General features: G+C 40.9%; 3 protein-coding genes across 3 annotated transcripts in view; 1 reads left to right on the top strand and 2 right to left on the bottom strand.

Annotated features, from left to right (window-relative positions):
• apoc2 (apolipoprotein C-II) overlaps positions 1 to 3,283 on the bottom strand; it is a 31,963-nt gene extending 28,680 nt beyond the window's left edge. Inside the window, exon 1 of the mRNA XM_061082077.1 lies at positions 3,274 to 3,283. The gene's annotated coding sequence lies outside the window, so the exon portion shown is untranslated. The remainder of the gene's footprint in view (positions 1 to 3,273) is intronic.
• On the bottom strand, positions 3,168 to 4,570 carry LOC133014809 (apolipoprotein A-I-like). Its single transcript, XM_061082074.1, has 4 exons — positions 4,504 to 4,570; positions 4,368 to 4,418; positions 4,053 to 4,203; positions 3,168 to 3,937 (listed from the first exon to the last, which is right to left on the bottom strand). The coding sequence occupies exons 2-4, from the start codon at positions 4,405 to 4,407 to the stop codon at positions 3,361 to 3,363; spliced, it is 768 nt and encodes a 255-aa protein (XP_060938057.1). The 5' UTR covers positions 4,408 to 4,418; positions 4,504 to 4,570; the 3' UTR covers positions 3,168 to 3,360.
• A 2,462-nt stretch (positions 4,571 to 7,032) lies between these two features.
• Positions 7,033 to 8,487, top strand: LOC133013631 (apolipoprotein A-IV-like). Its single transcript, XM_061080632.1, has 4 exons — positions 7,033 to 7,117; positions 7,215 to 7,266; positions 7,415 to 7,565; positions 7,665 to 8,487. The coding sequence occupies exons 2-4, from the start codon at positions 7,227 to 7,229 to the stop codon at positions 8,239 to 8,241; spliced, it is 768 nt and encodes a 255-aa protein (XP_060936615.1). The 5' UTR covers positions 7,033 to 7,117; positions 7,215 to 7,226; the 3' UTR covers positions 8,242 to 8,487.
• The last annotated feature ends 3,131 nt before the right edge of the window (positions 8,488 to 11,618 follow it).

The raw sequence follows: 11,618 nt of genomic DNA on the forward strand, positions 1-11,618 counted from the left end.
CACACAGTCACGGAGGTTTCAAACTAAAACTGGGCCAGACGCTCTTCTCTGTGTCAGAGAAGGACTGTAGTAAACACCAGATGTAAAAGTAGCAAAAGTGATGTATTCGCCTGGGTTAGAATGAGCCCTTCACATACATCTCTTCCAACAAGTGTCGGGCATGTTGCACCGCCATTGCATTTCCCTTTTCTCATGTTAACTGGAGTTTACTGTACATTCTCCTAAGCTGCTTTCAGACATGCACTGAACTCCGCAGATCCCCAGTATTTTCTCCGGAGGATGTGCTTGTGTGAATGCAAATGTTCGACTGAGACCCTCGGGATTACCTTTGGACTTTCTCCACCTGGTCTCTCAGTATAAAGTCCAAAGGAAGTCAAGTGGAGTTATGTGAGGAGAGTGATCATGTTGATCTTCCCGCGGTAGAATTAATACGTTATTTCCTGTCTCTGTCGGACTTTGCCCGCAGGTCATGTCTGAAAACAGCTCTACGCAGTTGGGAGGTGAGATTAGGGTTATTCAGTGGGTTGCAATACACATTTCCACCTTTAGAGGCCACTCATTCCAACACAGCATTTTCAAACCAATAGTCCAAAATATTTTAGACAAAGCGACATATTAAAACCAGTAAAAAAGAACAGAACCCAGTGTTAAACACGCAGAAATCATTTACAGTATATTTACACATCTGAAAAGGTGATAGCGTGTCTAACTATAAAAAACGTACAATCTTTAATCTTTTTCTTTTTTCCTTTTTTATTTATTTAATCAAACAAAAGGCGAAATGGGAGCTGCGTGTGTGTTTGGAGGGTTAATGGCGTGCAAAGCCTGTGGCAGCTGGGGGCAGAACAGAGGAATGTTGTTTGCCCCTGGATAAGACAGCGTGGGAGAGATCTGACTGCAGGGATGGAGGCACAAAAGGAAAACTTTAAAACAAGGTGGAAGCCTGATGTGTTTATGAACCTCCAGACCTGCAGAGACAGACCTGGACATGCCCTGTTCGAAACCCACGGCCAGTGGTGGGAAGTAACAAAGTAGAAATACTTTGTTACTGTACTGTACTTATTTTTCACATATCTGTACTCTACATGAGTATTTATTTTCCTGACGACTTTTAACTTTTACTCGCTACATTTGAGCACAAATATCTGTACTCTCTACTTTACCTTACATTCTCAAAACTGGCTTGTTACTTGAGCAGCAGAGGTTGGCGCAACATGCACCTTTACACGAGGCACACCTCTCTCTCTCTCGCCTTCTCGCTCCTGCAGGAGCTCGGAATTATATAAATTTAAATTTATAATTTATAATTTATAATTTATAATTTATAATTTATAATTTATAATTTATAATTTATAATTTATAATTTATAATTTATAATTTATAATTTATAATTTATAATTTATATATTATTGGCACTATCACTGCACCTTAGCACCGCACGTGTCCATAACTCTGTTACTGTATATATTTTTATTCCATTTTATTCTATTTTGTTATATATTGTTGTTTTTATATTGTTGTCTTATGTTAAGTGCACCAATAACACCAAGGCAATTTCCTGTATGTGCAAAATGTTTGTGCTCCAATGTAGTGAGTAAAAGTCGTCAGGAAAATAAATACTCAAGTAAAGTACAGATATGTGAAAAATCTACTTAAGTACAGTAATGAAGTATTTCTACTTCCCACCACTGGTTTTCCACTCACTATAATGCCAATATAGTTTTTGCAAAGATATTATATATCTATATATTGCCAATTCCAATCCTTAGTCGCCCTTTGTGCTGACTCAACACCACTTAGAAGCTGTTGAGTCTATTTATATGTATTGTACAAACTGGCTAATGTGTACAACTTCAAGCAGGGTTGTGTCTTCACTTTGCCGTCCCTACAGGCAAGATACCCTACAGGTGTATTGTTACCCTGCTGGAAACAAATGCAAACACAACCGCAGGCCCATTCAGTGAAGATAGTCTAATGATAAATAAACAGGCTTACATGTAGATGTGTGGACAAGCTGGCGGGCAGGATTACAGGCAGGTAAACATCCAGGCAGTTACACAATACAGCTAATAGACACAAAATGTTCATTTGGTCTATTAGTGTTCTTAGGTAGAATCAAGAGGCACTTGTTTATTCTGTTGTGTTGATTATTTGTTGTCGCTAGAAGTTCAGTCAGTTGAAATAAATCCTGAACTGAACAATTTTGGGTTGTTTTGTGTCTGTATAGGCCTACTATAAAAAGCACTTTTAATGTTGGTACTTTTTTGGTACATTTCAACACCAGATACTTTTGATACTTAAGGTCATTTAATATGAGCAACTCTAAGACTTTTACTCAAGTCATTGTCTGACGGGTGACCTTTACTTTAACCGGAGTCACTTTCGTAAGATATCTGTACTTTTACTCAAGTATGGCTTTCAAGTACTTTATACACCACTGGCGCTACTTTCCAAGAGGTTAAGTCTCTTGCTTTGAGTGAGTGTAAAGTAAAAGAGTCCTCTGCAATAAGAGCAACAAAACACCATCTAAGCTCTTTGCTGCTTCCATTAAAATATGACAGAAGGGTGGTGTAAAAACAATACCAATCAATGACAGGCTCTTATTAATAAGTTACATTAGTAACAATAATTAATAGTTAGAATCATATTAGTATTTACTCAGGAATCAGAGTAGAAAACCTCTGTCCTATCGACCAACAGCAGCACCGGGGGGATTTGGAGATTTTGCAACCAGACAAAGAACAAAGAAGAAAAGATTTATTCCTCATGTTTTTGTAGAGCTTATATAGAAAGTTTTTTTTTTTTATTTATTTTTATACAAATGTGAAAGAGCATTAAAGTTGACTCGACCCTGTTGCAGATATAAGCAGCTGCATCTCTTCAATGGAGTGACTCTACTTGTTCACTAGAGGGCACTCATTCTTATCAGAGTATATTGGTCCAGTAATGTGTGAAGTGAGGTCCAGGAACGTCCCGGTTTCTTGTGTTATGTGCAATTTAATCAGGAATGATATGTTGTTGTTTCGGTCAATGTTATCAATTCCTTCATTTAATATTTTGATTTAAAAGATATTCTGACATTAGAAGCAAAAAAACACCTGAAATCTTATCACCATTCAATAATAATTTCGTTGTGGATTCAAAAATAACACAGCAGACATGCAATCTTACGTTTGGCTTTCACTTTATTTGCATCATAAAGGGAGAGAACGCTGTGGTCACAGACCAACACTCAATATTTACAATTTATCTACTTGTAATAATGTAAACAAATCTATAGATCTCTTCAGATTTCAAAACCGGTGAGTTTATGTTGTTATATTTCTATACAAGGTGAATGTTCTGGATGAAGTTTCGGCCTTAGTTGGCTTTGACAAAGGAGTTGAAGAGGGCGGTGAGACGAGCCTGGAGGTCCTGGGTGTAGGGGTCCAGCTTCTCCCTCAGCCCATCGACGTAGGGGGTGGCCAGCTCTTTCACCTGCTGGGCTCTCTGGGTCAGCTCGCTCTGCACCTGCTCGGTCATCGGGGCCACGCGCTCCTTGAAGTCCTGCAGGTGCAGGTCCACCTTCTGCTTCAGGTCGTCGGTGTAGGGCCCCAGCTGAGTCTGCAGGTCCTTCACGCTCTGCTCCAGGCTGGTCTTCAGCTCCTCGCTCTTCTGGGTCAGGGTGGTCCTCAGGGCCTCGGTGTCCACGGAGTCTGCGTAGGGGGCCAGCTCCTGCTTGAGCTGCTCCACTCTCTGCTGGATCTTGGCCTTGACGTCCTCGGTGTAGGGCTCCAGCTTCTCCCTGACGGTGCCCAGCTCGGTGATCATACGCTCTCTCAGCACGTCAGCCTCCTCGGTGACTTTGGTGATCATGTCCAGGGCTGAAGGGGGAAGCTGCTCCTGGAGGCTCAGGGCGTATGTGTTGGCGAGGTCGGAACTTTCTGTCAGACGGGCACTGGACAGGAAAGTTGAGATTAAGATTAAGACAAATTCATAGGAGAATTGCATCTCAGGTACCAGCATCCAGTGTATTTCATGTCACATATGGTCACACATTTTGTATGGCGTACCTGACTTCCTGTCCAAACTGAGTCTTCTTGATCATCTGCAGGGTGTCATCAGCTGTCTCGGTGGCTTTGGCAACATAGTCCCAGAAAGCATCAGTCATCACTTCTATCTGTGGCTTGGGTGCATCAGCGTGGAAGAAGTCGGCATGACAGCCTGTTCAGAGAAGACGCGATTAGTTTCAGTGAGACTGTTCAGTCCTGTATGACAGCCTGTTCCGAGGTATGACAGTTTCATATTTATTTATCGTGCAGTTTGTATTTTTCACAATCTTAAATTCACTTTAAAAATACAATACATTATTGTTCCATCATACTCACCGCTGAAGACAGCAAGGACGAGCACGACAAGGACCTTCATGTTTCTTAGACCTTGAGACAAAACAAATAACAGAGAGTTAAGTCACCACAGCGAGCAGCAGGCGTCCAGACAGCTCCCGTTAGTTCTCCAGCTCACCTGAGTTTTGCGAGTGTATCTGCAAATCCACCAGTCAATGCTTGTGTCCAGCTGGTGAAGTCCAGCAGCTTTTATAGCAAGCCAGGAAGGAATGATCCCAAAGTCCAGGTGCTAGTGCCTTGCTGTCACCCTGCCTCACCCTGTCCTCACTGAGACCTTTTGCCAGAAAATCCATACACACACACACACATCCATATACTGTTATTGCAATGCACGCACACACACACACACACACATGAGAACACACGAACAAACACACAAGTTCATAACCCAGATTCTGAGGCTTCATATATCAGTGATTATGCGGCTTTTGCAATTTTTTTATTTGTAATTATGACTATCAATGCATCCCTTTATGGCCTTAAATGATGCAAACACCTGCAAGTGTGATACATCAGTGTTACAGTGACAAAATCCAAACGTTTCACCTCAAACAAACCCTGTCCTCACAGCATAGTTCACATCTGTTATCACTGAGCTGTTCTAGGCCACTGATAAACCTCTGCAGAGACATGCAAAATGTCTTTCTTTAATGTCTTTGATGCCCAGCTTTGATGAGATATGAGTCTGTTGTTTTATTGTCTCTAATAGCAGGAGATTTTGCAAGTTGATGTGGCATTAATTTATGGCTCTGGTTTCTGCGTCACGCCAACGTTTCAGTAATCTCAGTGTATCACAAAGAGCAAAGGTCAGCAATGTCAGACACCGTCATCCATTGAAGCCTTACAAGAGCTCCTTCAAATTGTCTGAGATTTGAAACTGTAACATTTCACTGAGAAGTCCTTCATTTTATTCTGAGGGTCCTTCATACAAGTGGGCTCAGCTGTATATCTATGTATCTCCTGCTTCTTTTTATATGGAGAAAGGGTTTGTGAACTTTACTATGAACTAGGTGTTCCTATTATTCCTCTAAGTGATCCGTAGTAGTTTGAAGAGCAAAGCCGTTTAGAGAGTAGAACAAAACTGCTTGCTCAGTAATAACTTAGTATCTCAGAAGTTTGACAATACAGGAAATTGTTCCAATCTGTACAAGCAGCAGAAAGCGAAAAAGCCATTCATGTCATTCTCAAACATGAGAAATGTGTAAGCAAAATAACTCCCACTTTGAGAACTAGGCACCAACAATGTGTTTGCTGCTATTAGGCCTTTACAAGTACATAAAATCTAACTTGAGTTACAAGGTCAACAAAAAAAATCAATGCCCACAGAGAGGCTGTCAAAAAGAGAGGACAGAGCGTTTTCCAGCAAAGCCACTTGGTGATTTAATTAACTATTCCTGTCCTATTTTATTTAACTAAATGGTTCATGTAACAGTTTCACTTGTGCAGCAGCAGCTATGAAACAAAGGTTCCACTGACTCAAGCTGCTGGTGACTGAATAGATCAATGTCCACATGCGTCAATCTGACTTTTCACATCTCAGTTAAGAACAAAACTAAAACAAATCAAATGTGTCAAAAACCGTCTCACACCCTCCAGCTGAAGACAGTGAACCTGAACAGTCTTGTTGCATCAGATTGAAATCCTCATTGTGTCACTGTTTGCTCTCACTGAGAATGGGTCTTTTTTTTTTTATCCCTGAGGGTCTTGATGAAAAGAAAAAAGGAATTACTTTGTAATCTGCTCAATCACTGTGTGAATATTTCAAAGGATTGTTCCTAAGACCAGTAACGTTTAAATGTACCGTTAAGGTCTTTTTTTATAAGTTGATATTGTGTAAAAGATGAAACCCTTATTACCTCTGACATTACCTTTTGTGTAGTCAGCCAGTGAGAGAGTGAGTGAGTTTAGTTAGTTGGTGAGTTAGTAAGTTATGTTAAGAGGAATGATGTTTATAAAATTATAAATTATTATAAATTTGGGGTAATTAGGGGACTGTTGGTCATGGTTGGCGGTTTACACATTACTCAAACTTTATTATTGGAGTTATTTGAGATGTTCTAAAACTTCTCAGGCCTTTTAGAACATCATCATCCTCGAACAGTGAGATGTCTTCATCTCACTGTTCCAATATGTGGGCCTGTGTCAACAGTGTCAGGGAAATACAATGACACTGGAAGATATTGCAGTTCTGACCCTGTTGCCATTACTGATTGACACTTGGCACAAATACCTTCTGGTAAAACATAAAGTTGATAATCTGTGTGATAGTATTTCTTTTCATTCCAAAAAGTATTTTATTCAGGTTGCCGGACCCTAAAACAAAGTCCAGCATTGTAAGAATTCCAAGATTATCTGGACTTATCTCCCGGCTGTTAGCAATGAACTACGTGGATAGTTTATCACAATGCTTTCTGGAAAGGGGGTCAGAGGAGAACATCGGCAACATTCCTTTTGGGGTAAGTTTTGTTGTTATGACATATCTACAATGCACCTAACTTCTGTGCAGAATTAGAGATTGTGTCTGTGGGTCGTAGCCTCATGAGTCATGTGATAGTAGCCATGCGGGAGAGGCAGCAGACGCAGGAAGAGAGCCGTCGTGACAACATGGCAGGAACTCCTGGACTTTGGGCTCTTGCCTACAACTGTCACCTGGCCTCAGTATATATACACGGAAGCTCCCTCACACACTCACAAACCCGCTAAACCACGAGAGATACACCAGCCACACGCAGGTGAGAGTTAGACAACATTTCAAAACAAAACTTCAGGAGGGAAATATGAAAGTTTTGACTTAATGCAGATTAAAGCTACATTGCTGTTGTTTTTCAGGAAGACACAGTCATGAAGGCGTTTGTGGTAATAGCCATTGCGGTGCTGTCTGGTAAGTTTAGCTTTTACCTGATCAGTGTTTTTGTTTTTTTTTATAAAGCCAAGTCAAAGATGATGTTGTATTGCTTGTTGAGAAAACTAAATAAACTGATTTAACTGATAAATTCTTCACTAATCTCAAACTGATGTCCTCTGAACAGGCTGTCATGCCAACCTCTTCTATGCTGATGAGCCCAAGCCACAGATGGAAGTGCTGATTGATTCTTTCTGGGACTACATTGCGAAGGCCACCCAGACAGCAGACGACACGCTGCACATGATCAGGAAGTCTGAGTTTGGACAGGAAGTCAAGTAAGTCGTAAGAGTGATACTGGACCATGATGACTGGGCCGACACGTGTTGGTAATACACAGTCATTGTGTTGGTCTAATCTTTGCTTTTGTCTCCCAGTGCCCGCCTGGCAGAGAGCGCCGACCTCGCCAGCACCTATGCAGTCACTCTCCAGGAGCAGCTTCCCCCTGCAGCCCAGAACCTGATGGCCAAGATCACCACAGAGGCTGATGTGCTTAGAAACGTGTTGACCAAGGAGCTGGGCACTGTCAGGGAGAAGCTGGAGCCCTACACCGAGGACATGAAGGCCCAGATCCAGCAGAGAGTGGAGCAGCTCAAGCAGGAGGTGGTCCCCTACGCAGACTCCCTGGACTCCGAGGCCCTGAGGACCACCTTGACCCAGAAGAGCGAGGAGCTGAAGACCAGCCTGGAGCAGAGCGTGAAGGACCTGCAGGCTCAGCTGGGGCCCTACACCGACGACCTGAGGCAGAAGGTGGACCAGCACCTGCAGGAATTCCAGGATAGTGTGGCCCCGATGACCGAGAAGGTGCAGGTGGAGCTCAGTCAAAGAGCCAACTCCGTGAAGAAAATGGTGGCCCCCTATGCTGAGGACCTGAGAGGAAAGCTTGACCCCTACGCCCAGGACCTCCAAGCCCAGCTCATGTCCTTCTACCAGTCCTTTGTCAATGCCAACTGAGTCATCCTCCATCGTCATCCTGCATCATTGTGAACAAGATGCCGGCCTTGTGTGGTCTCCTCTGTTGCAAATATCTGAGCTGTACTGTAAATCAAAAATTAAACATTATATTTATTGCTAATTGCAATATTTGCAAAGCAGACATCTGTATATACCTAGTTTTTATTGTGCATAATGTAGTTGGAAACTGTAATTTTTTTGTCTGTAAGATATGAAAAAATAAATAGATTAATCTGAAAAAAATTATTAATTGTCTGGTAATTACTTTATTCATGTTTTTTACAGAATATGTCTCTAATCGGTACCTCCACTACACAAATTTCTATTTTACTCTCACTTCACAATCAATTGTGGCACACGTGCTGTTGTTCTCTCTATTCCCAGAAAGCATCTTGGTATTTCGATGTAATTTGCCAGGTCTCAACGTGTCCTGGCTCATGGAACACGTTTGATTCCCCAGAATCTTTTCCAAGACATAGACTTCTTATCTTGCCAGGAAACCTCACCTTCCTGGTGTCAACGCTGAGCCTGCTTTGAGAAATGTGGATGACCAACGTGATGTGAGAGAGGCAACACACTTCAGGCATGGGTTTATCCCATTTCATCACACAAAACAAAACAAATGTATATGTTTTTCAAGAACCTCAGAACTTTTTTCTACAATGGAAAACAAGAATTGTGCAACATCTAACTATTGCACAACACAAAGTCTTATCCTTCCCCTATATTGAGTGCCAGCTTCCAACGTGGAGGGTCAGAGTCTACTGACAACTCACACACACACACACTCACACACACACACACATAGACAGGTTTACCCAGCTATCCATTATTAGGGCTTTGCATTGACTTCTATTCATTGTGGACAGGCTTACCACAACTGTATTCCTCACCTTAACCCACCTTTTACCCCTTACCTTAACCATGACCTCACAAATGTGGTTTGGATGAATTATCAATGAAGTAAACTGGTCCTGATAAGGTCGGTGTTTCTGCTGGAAAAGGTTGTAAAGACTTTACAAAAACAAGTAGACACACTAACACACATACAATTACAAAAATTGCATTGTCAAACAAGAATTACTCTCAATAGAGCTCATACCTCTGCCAAGGGACATTTTCCCACGGACATAACATCATTAATACGCCAGACTTTCTCTTCTTTAGCAAATCAGTGAAAAAATACAAAAAAACTTGCAATTTCATAGAAAGGAAAAAAAAAACTAGATCCCCTGCTTTTTCCAGATCTATGCCGAAATGTTGTTTCTTGGCCCATTTCCCATTATCCTACTAAGTTTCATGGAAATCAGTAGAGTGTTTTTGAGGAAAACATAACCTCCTTGGTGGAAGTAAGAATACATTTGGGTCATTCTTGAGATATCCTACAATCCTACAACTTTAACAGAATAAGAGATTCCCCACAGAACAAAATTATTTCACGAGAATTCAAAGTTGCTTCATTGACATCAGTTACTGAGGCTTTGTTGGGCATAGGTTTGAACCTTTTCTTCACTGTAACTCAATAGAATTCAGTTTGCCTTTGATTTAATTACAGCATTTTAAAGTGCTACATCCGCTGGAGAGCAAACAGCTGAAAATCTTTACAATTGACTTTACAAATGCAAATCTGATGTGACATTTTCATGTGTCGGCCTGTTTAGCACTTATGTGGCCACTCGTTGCGTCGCATTATCAGTCAAAAGAGCCAGAAGGCATCGTTAAGGCCTCAATCCCAACGGCCACGTCCCACACTAAAGGCTAGACGGTTGTCTGCCCCTTTCACACTCCACACACTCAGAGGAGGGAGCTGTTGTTTCAGGCATACAAGCTCTTTTGAACAAGACACATCATGCCATATTCACCATAGTGATAAATAGAGATTTAGTGTTGTTTTGATGTAGATAGGAGGTTGTTACTGCTGTTGCTGCTGGTTAGATTAGCAGATCAGAGCCTGTTGGCAACAGAAGATAACTGTCTCCGTCTGTCAATGGGTCATTTTGATGCTCTCAGGCTGTGAGGTTTGTCCCACCTTGTTGTCCCCTGTGGACTGTGGGACAGTTCACTTAAAACATAGTTGAAATGTCCTTTGATCAACAGCTCCAAAAAAATGTGATTATAAGGTATTGTCTGTTGGAGACTGATTGTGTGGGACTGCAAAGGGAAAACTTTTCCATGAGAGGATGAGGACCAGAGGTGACTTTTCACATTTTCTGTCAGAGCTCCCACTCTTTGGAACAATCTCCCTGAGAAGCTCTGTCTGCAAACTCATTATCTGCTAATTCAATCATTTCATGAGGTTTTATTTGATCGTTTTCTCACCTGTAACCTTCTTTTAATTTCATCTGCGCTCTATTGCTATGCGATCTTTCAAATTATTGCGTATTGTTTACCTTCAATTTTTTTTCCAAGTAAATTTGTTTTGTAAGATGCGCTACAAATAACTTTTATTTTGAAAGTTTGTTATATGGCCGATACTCACACTATTACTGTACTTCTTTGAGGTACTTGAATTGTATTTAAGCAATATGCTACTTTGAAGTACTCATCTACATTTTAAAGGGACGTTTTTTTACCTTTCACTTTTAATTAAAAAACATTTAATGCACTGGTTACTTTTAGACACTAAATACATCATCAGTTTCCACAACAAAGTAAATCCGAACTTACAGCACATCTGCACATGCTAATGCATCAACACTACTACTACTACTAATAATAATAATAACCATAATGATAAGAAACAATAACAATTTTGCAGCTTTAATGGGGCATAAATGGAAAATGTTGTGAGAACAAACGTCATTGTCCCCTGAGCCGATAGAATAGGCAACACTGCCACCCAGTGACAGAGCTGTGTAAGTGCTTCAGTGTGAAAGAAAAATCTCAGCGCTCCATTGAGATGTTAAAGGTTCAGTGTGTAAGATTTAGGTGAAAGGGATCTAGAGGAAGAAATATAATATAGAATAAATGCGGTGAAGTTTTCACTAGTGTGTCTCATCTAAATTGTACGGATTTTAGTTTTCTTTACCCCAGAATGGGTCCTTCATATTTAAATACTTTGTATTTACATCTGGAAAAAAACTGACAAAACCGGATAAGCAGTGTTCCAACCTTTAGGTAAATTCCTGACATGTTAAAGGTAAAAACACAACTTGTACTGTTTTTACCTGCACAAAAGATTTCTGTATTTGAGTTTTCATCCGTAGTGGTTAGAGGCGGGCTCCTAATAAAGCAAATAAAAGAAATACCCTCATGGTTGATTGCACTTATGACAGTTGCTTTGGACAAAAGTGTTAGCTAAATGAAATGTAATGTAATGGCATGTAGAGTCTGTGCAAACGTGGAAGATCGTACTCGAGCTAAAAGTTTAGATATTC

The sequence above is a fragment of the Limanda limanda genome, chromosome 11 (genome assembly GCF_963576545.1).
Source record: "Limanda limanda chromosome 11, fLimLim1.1, whole genome shotgun sequence".
Classification (NCBI taxonomy): domain Eukaryota; kingdom Metazoa; phylum Chordata; class Actinopteri; order Pleuronectiformes; family Pleuronectidae; genus Limanda; species Limanda limanda.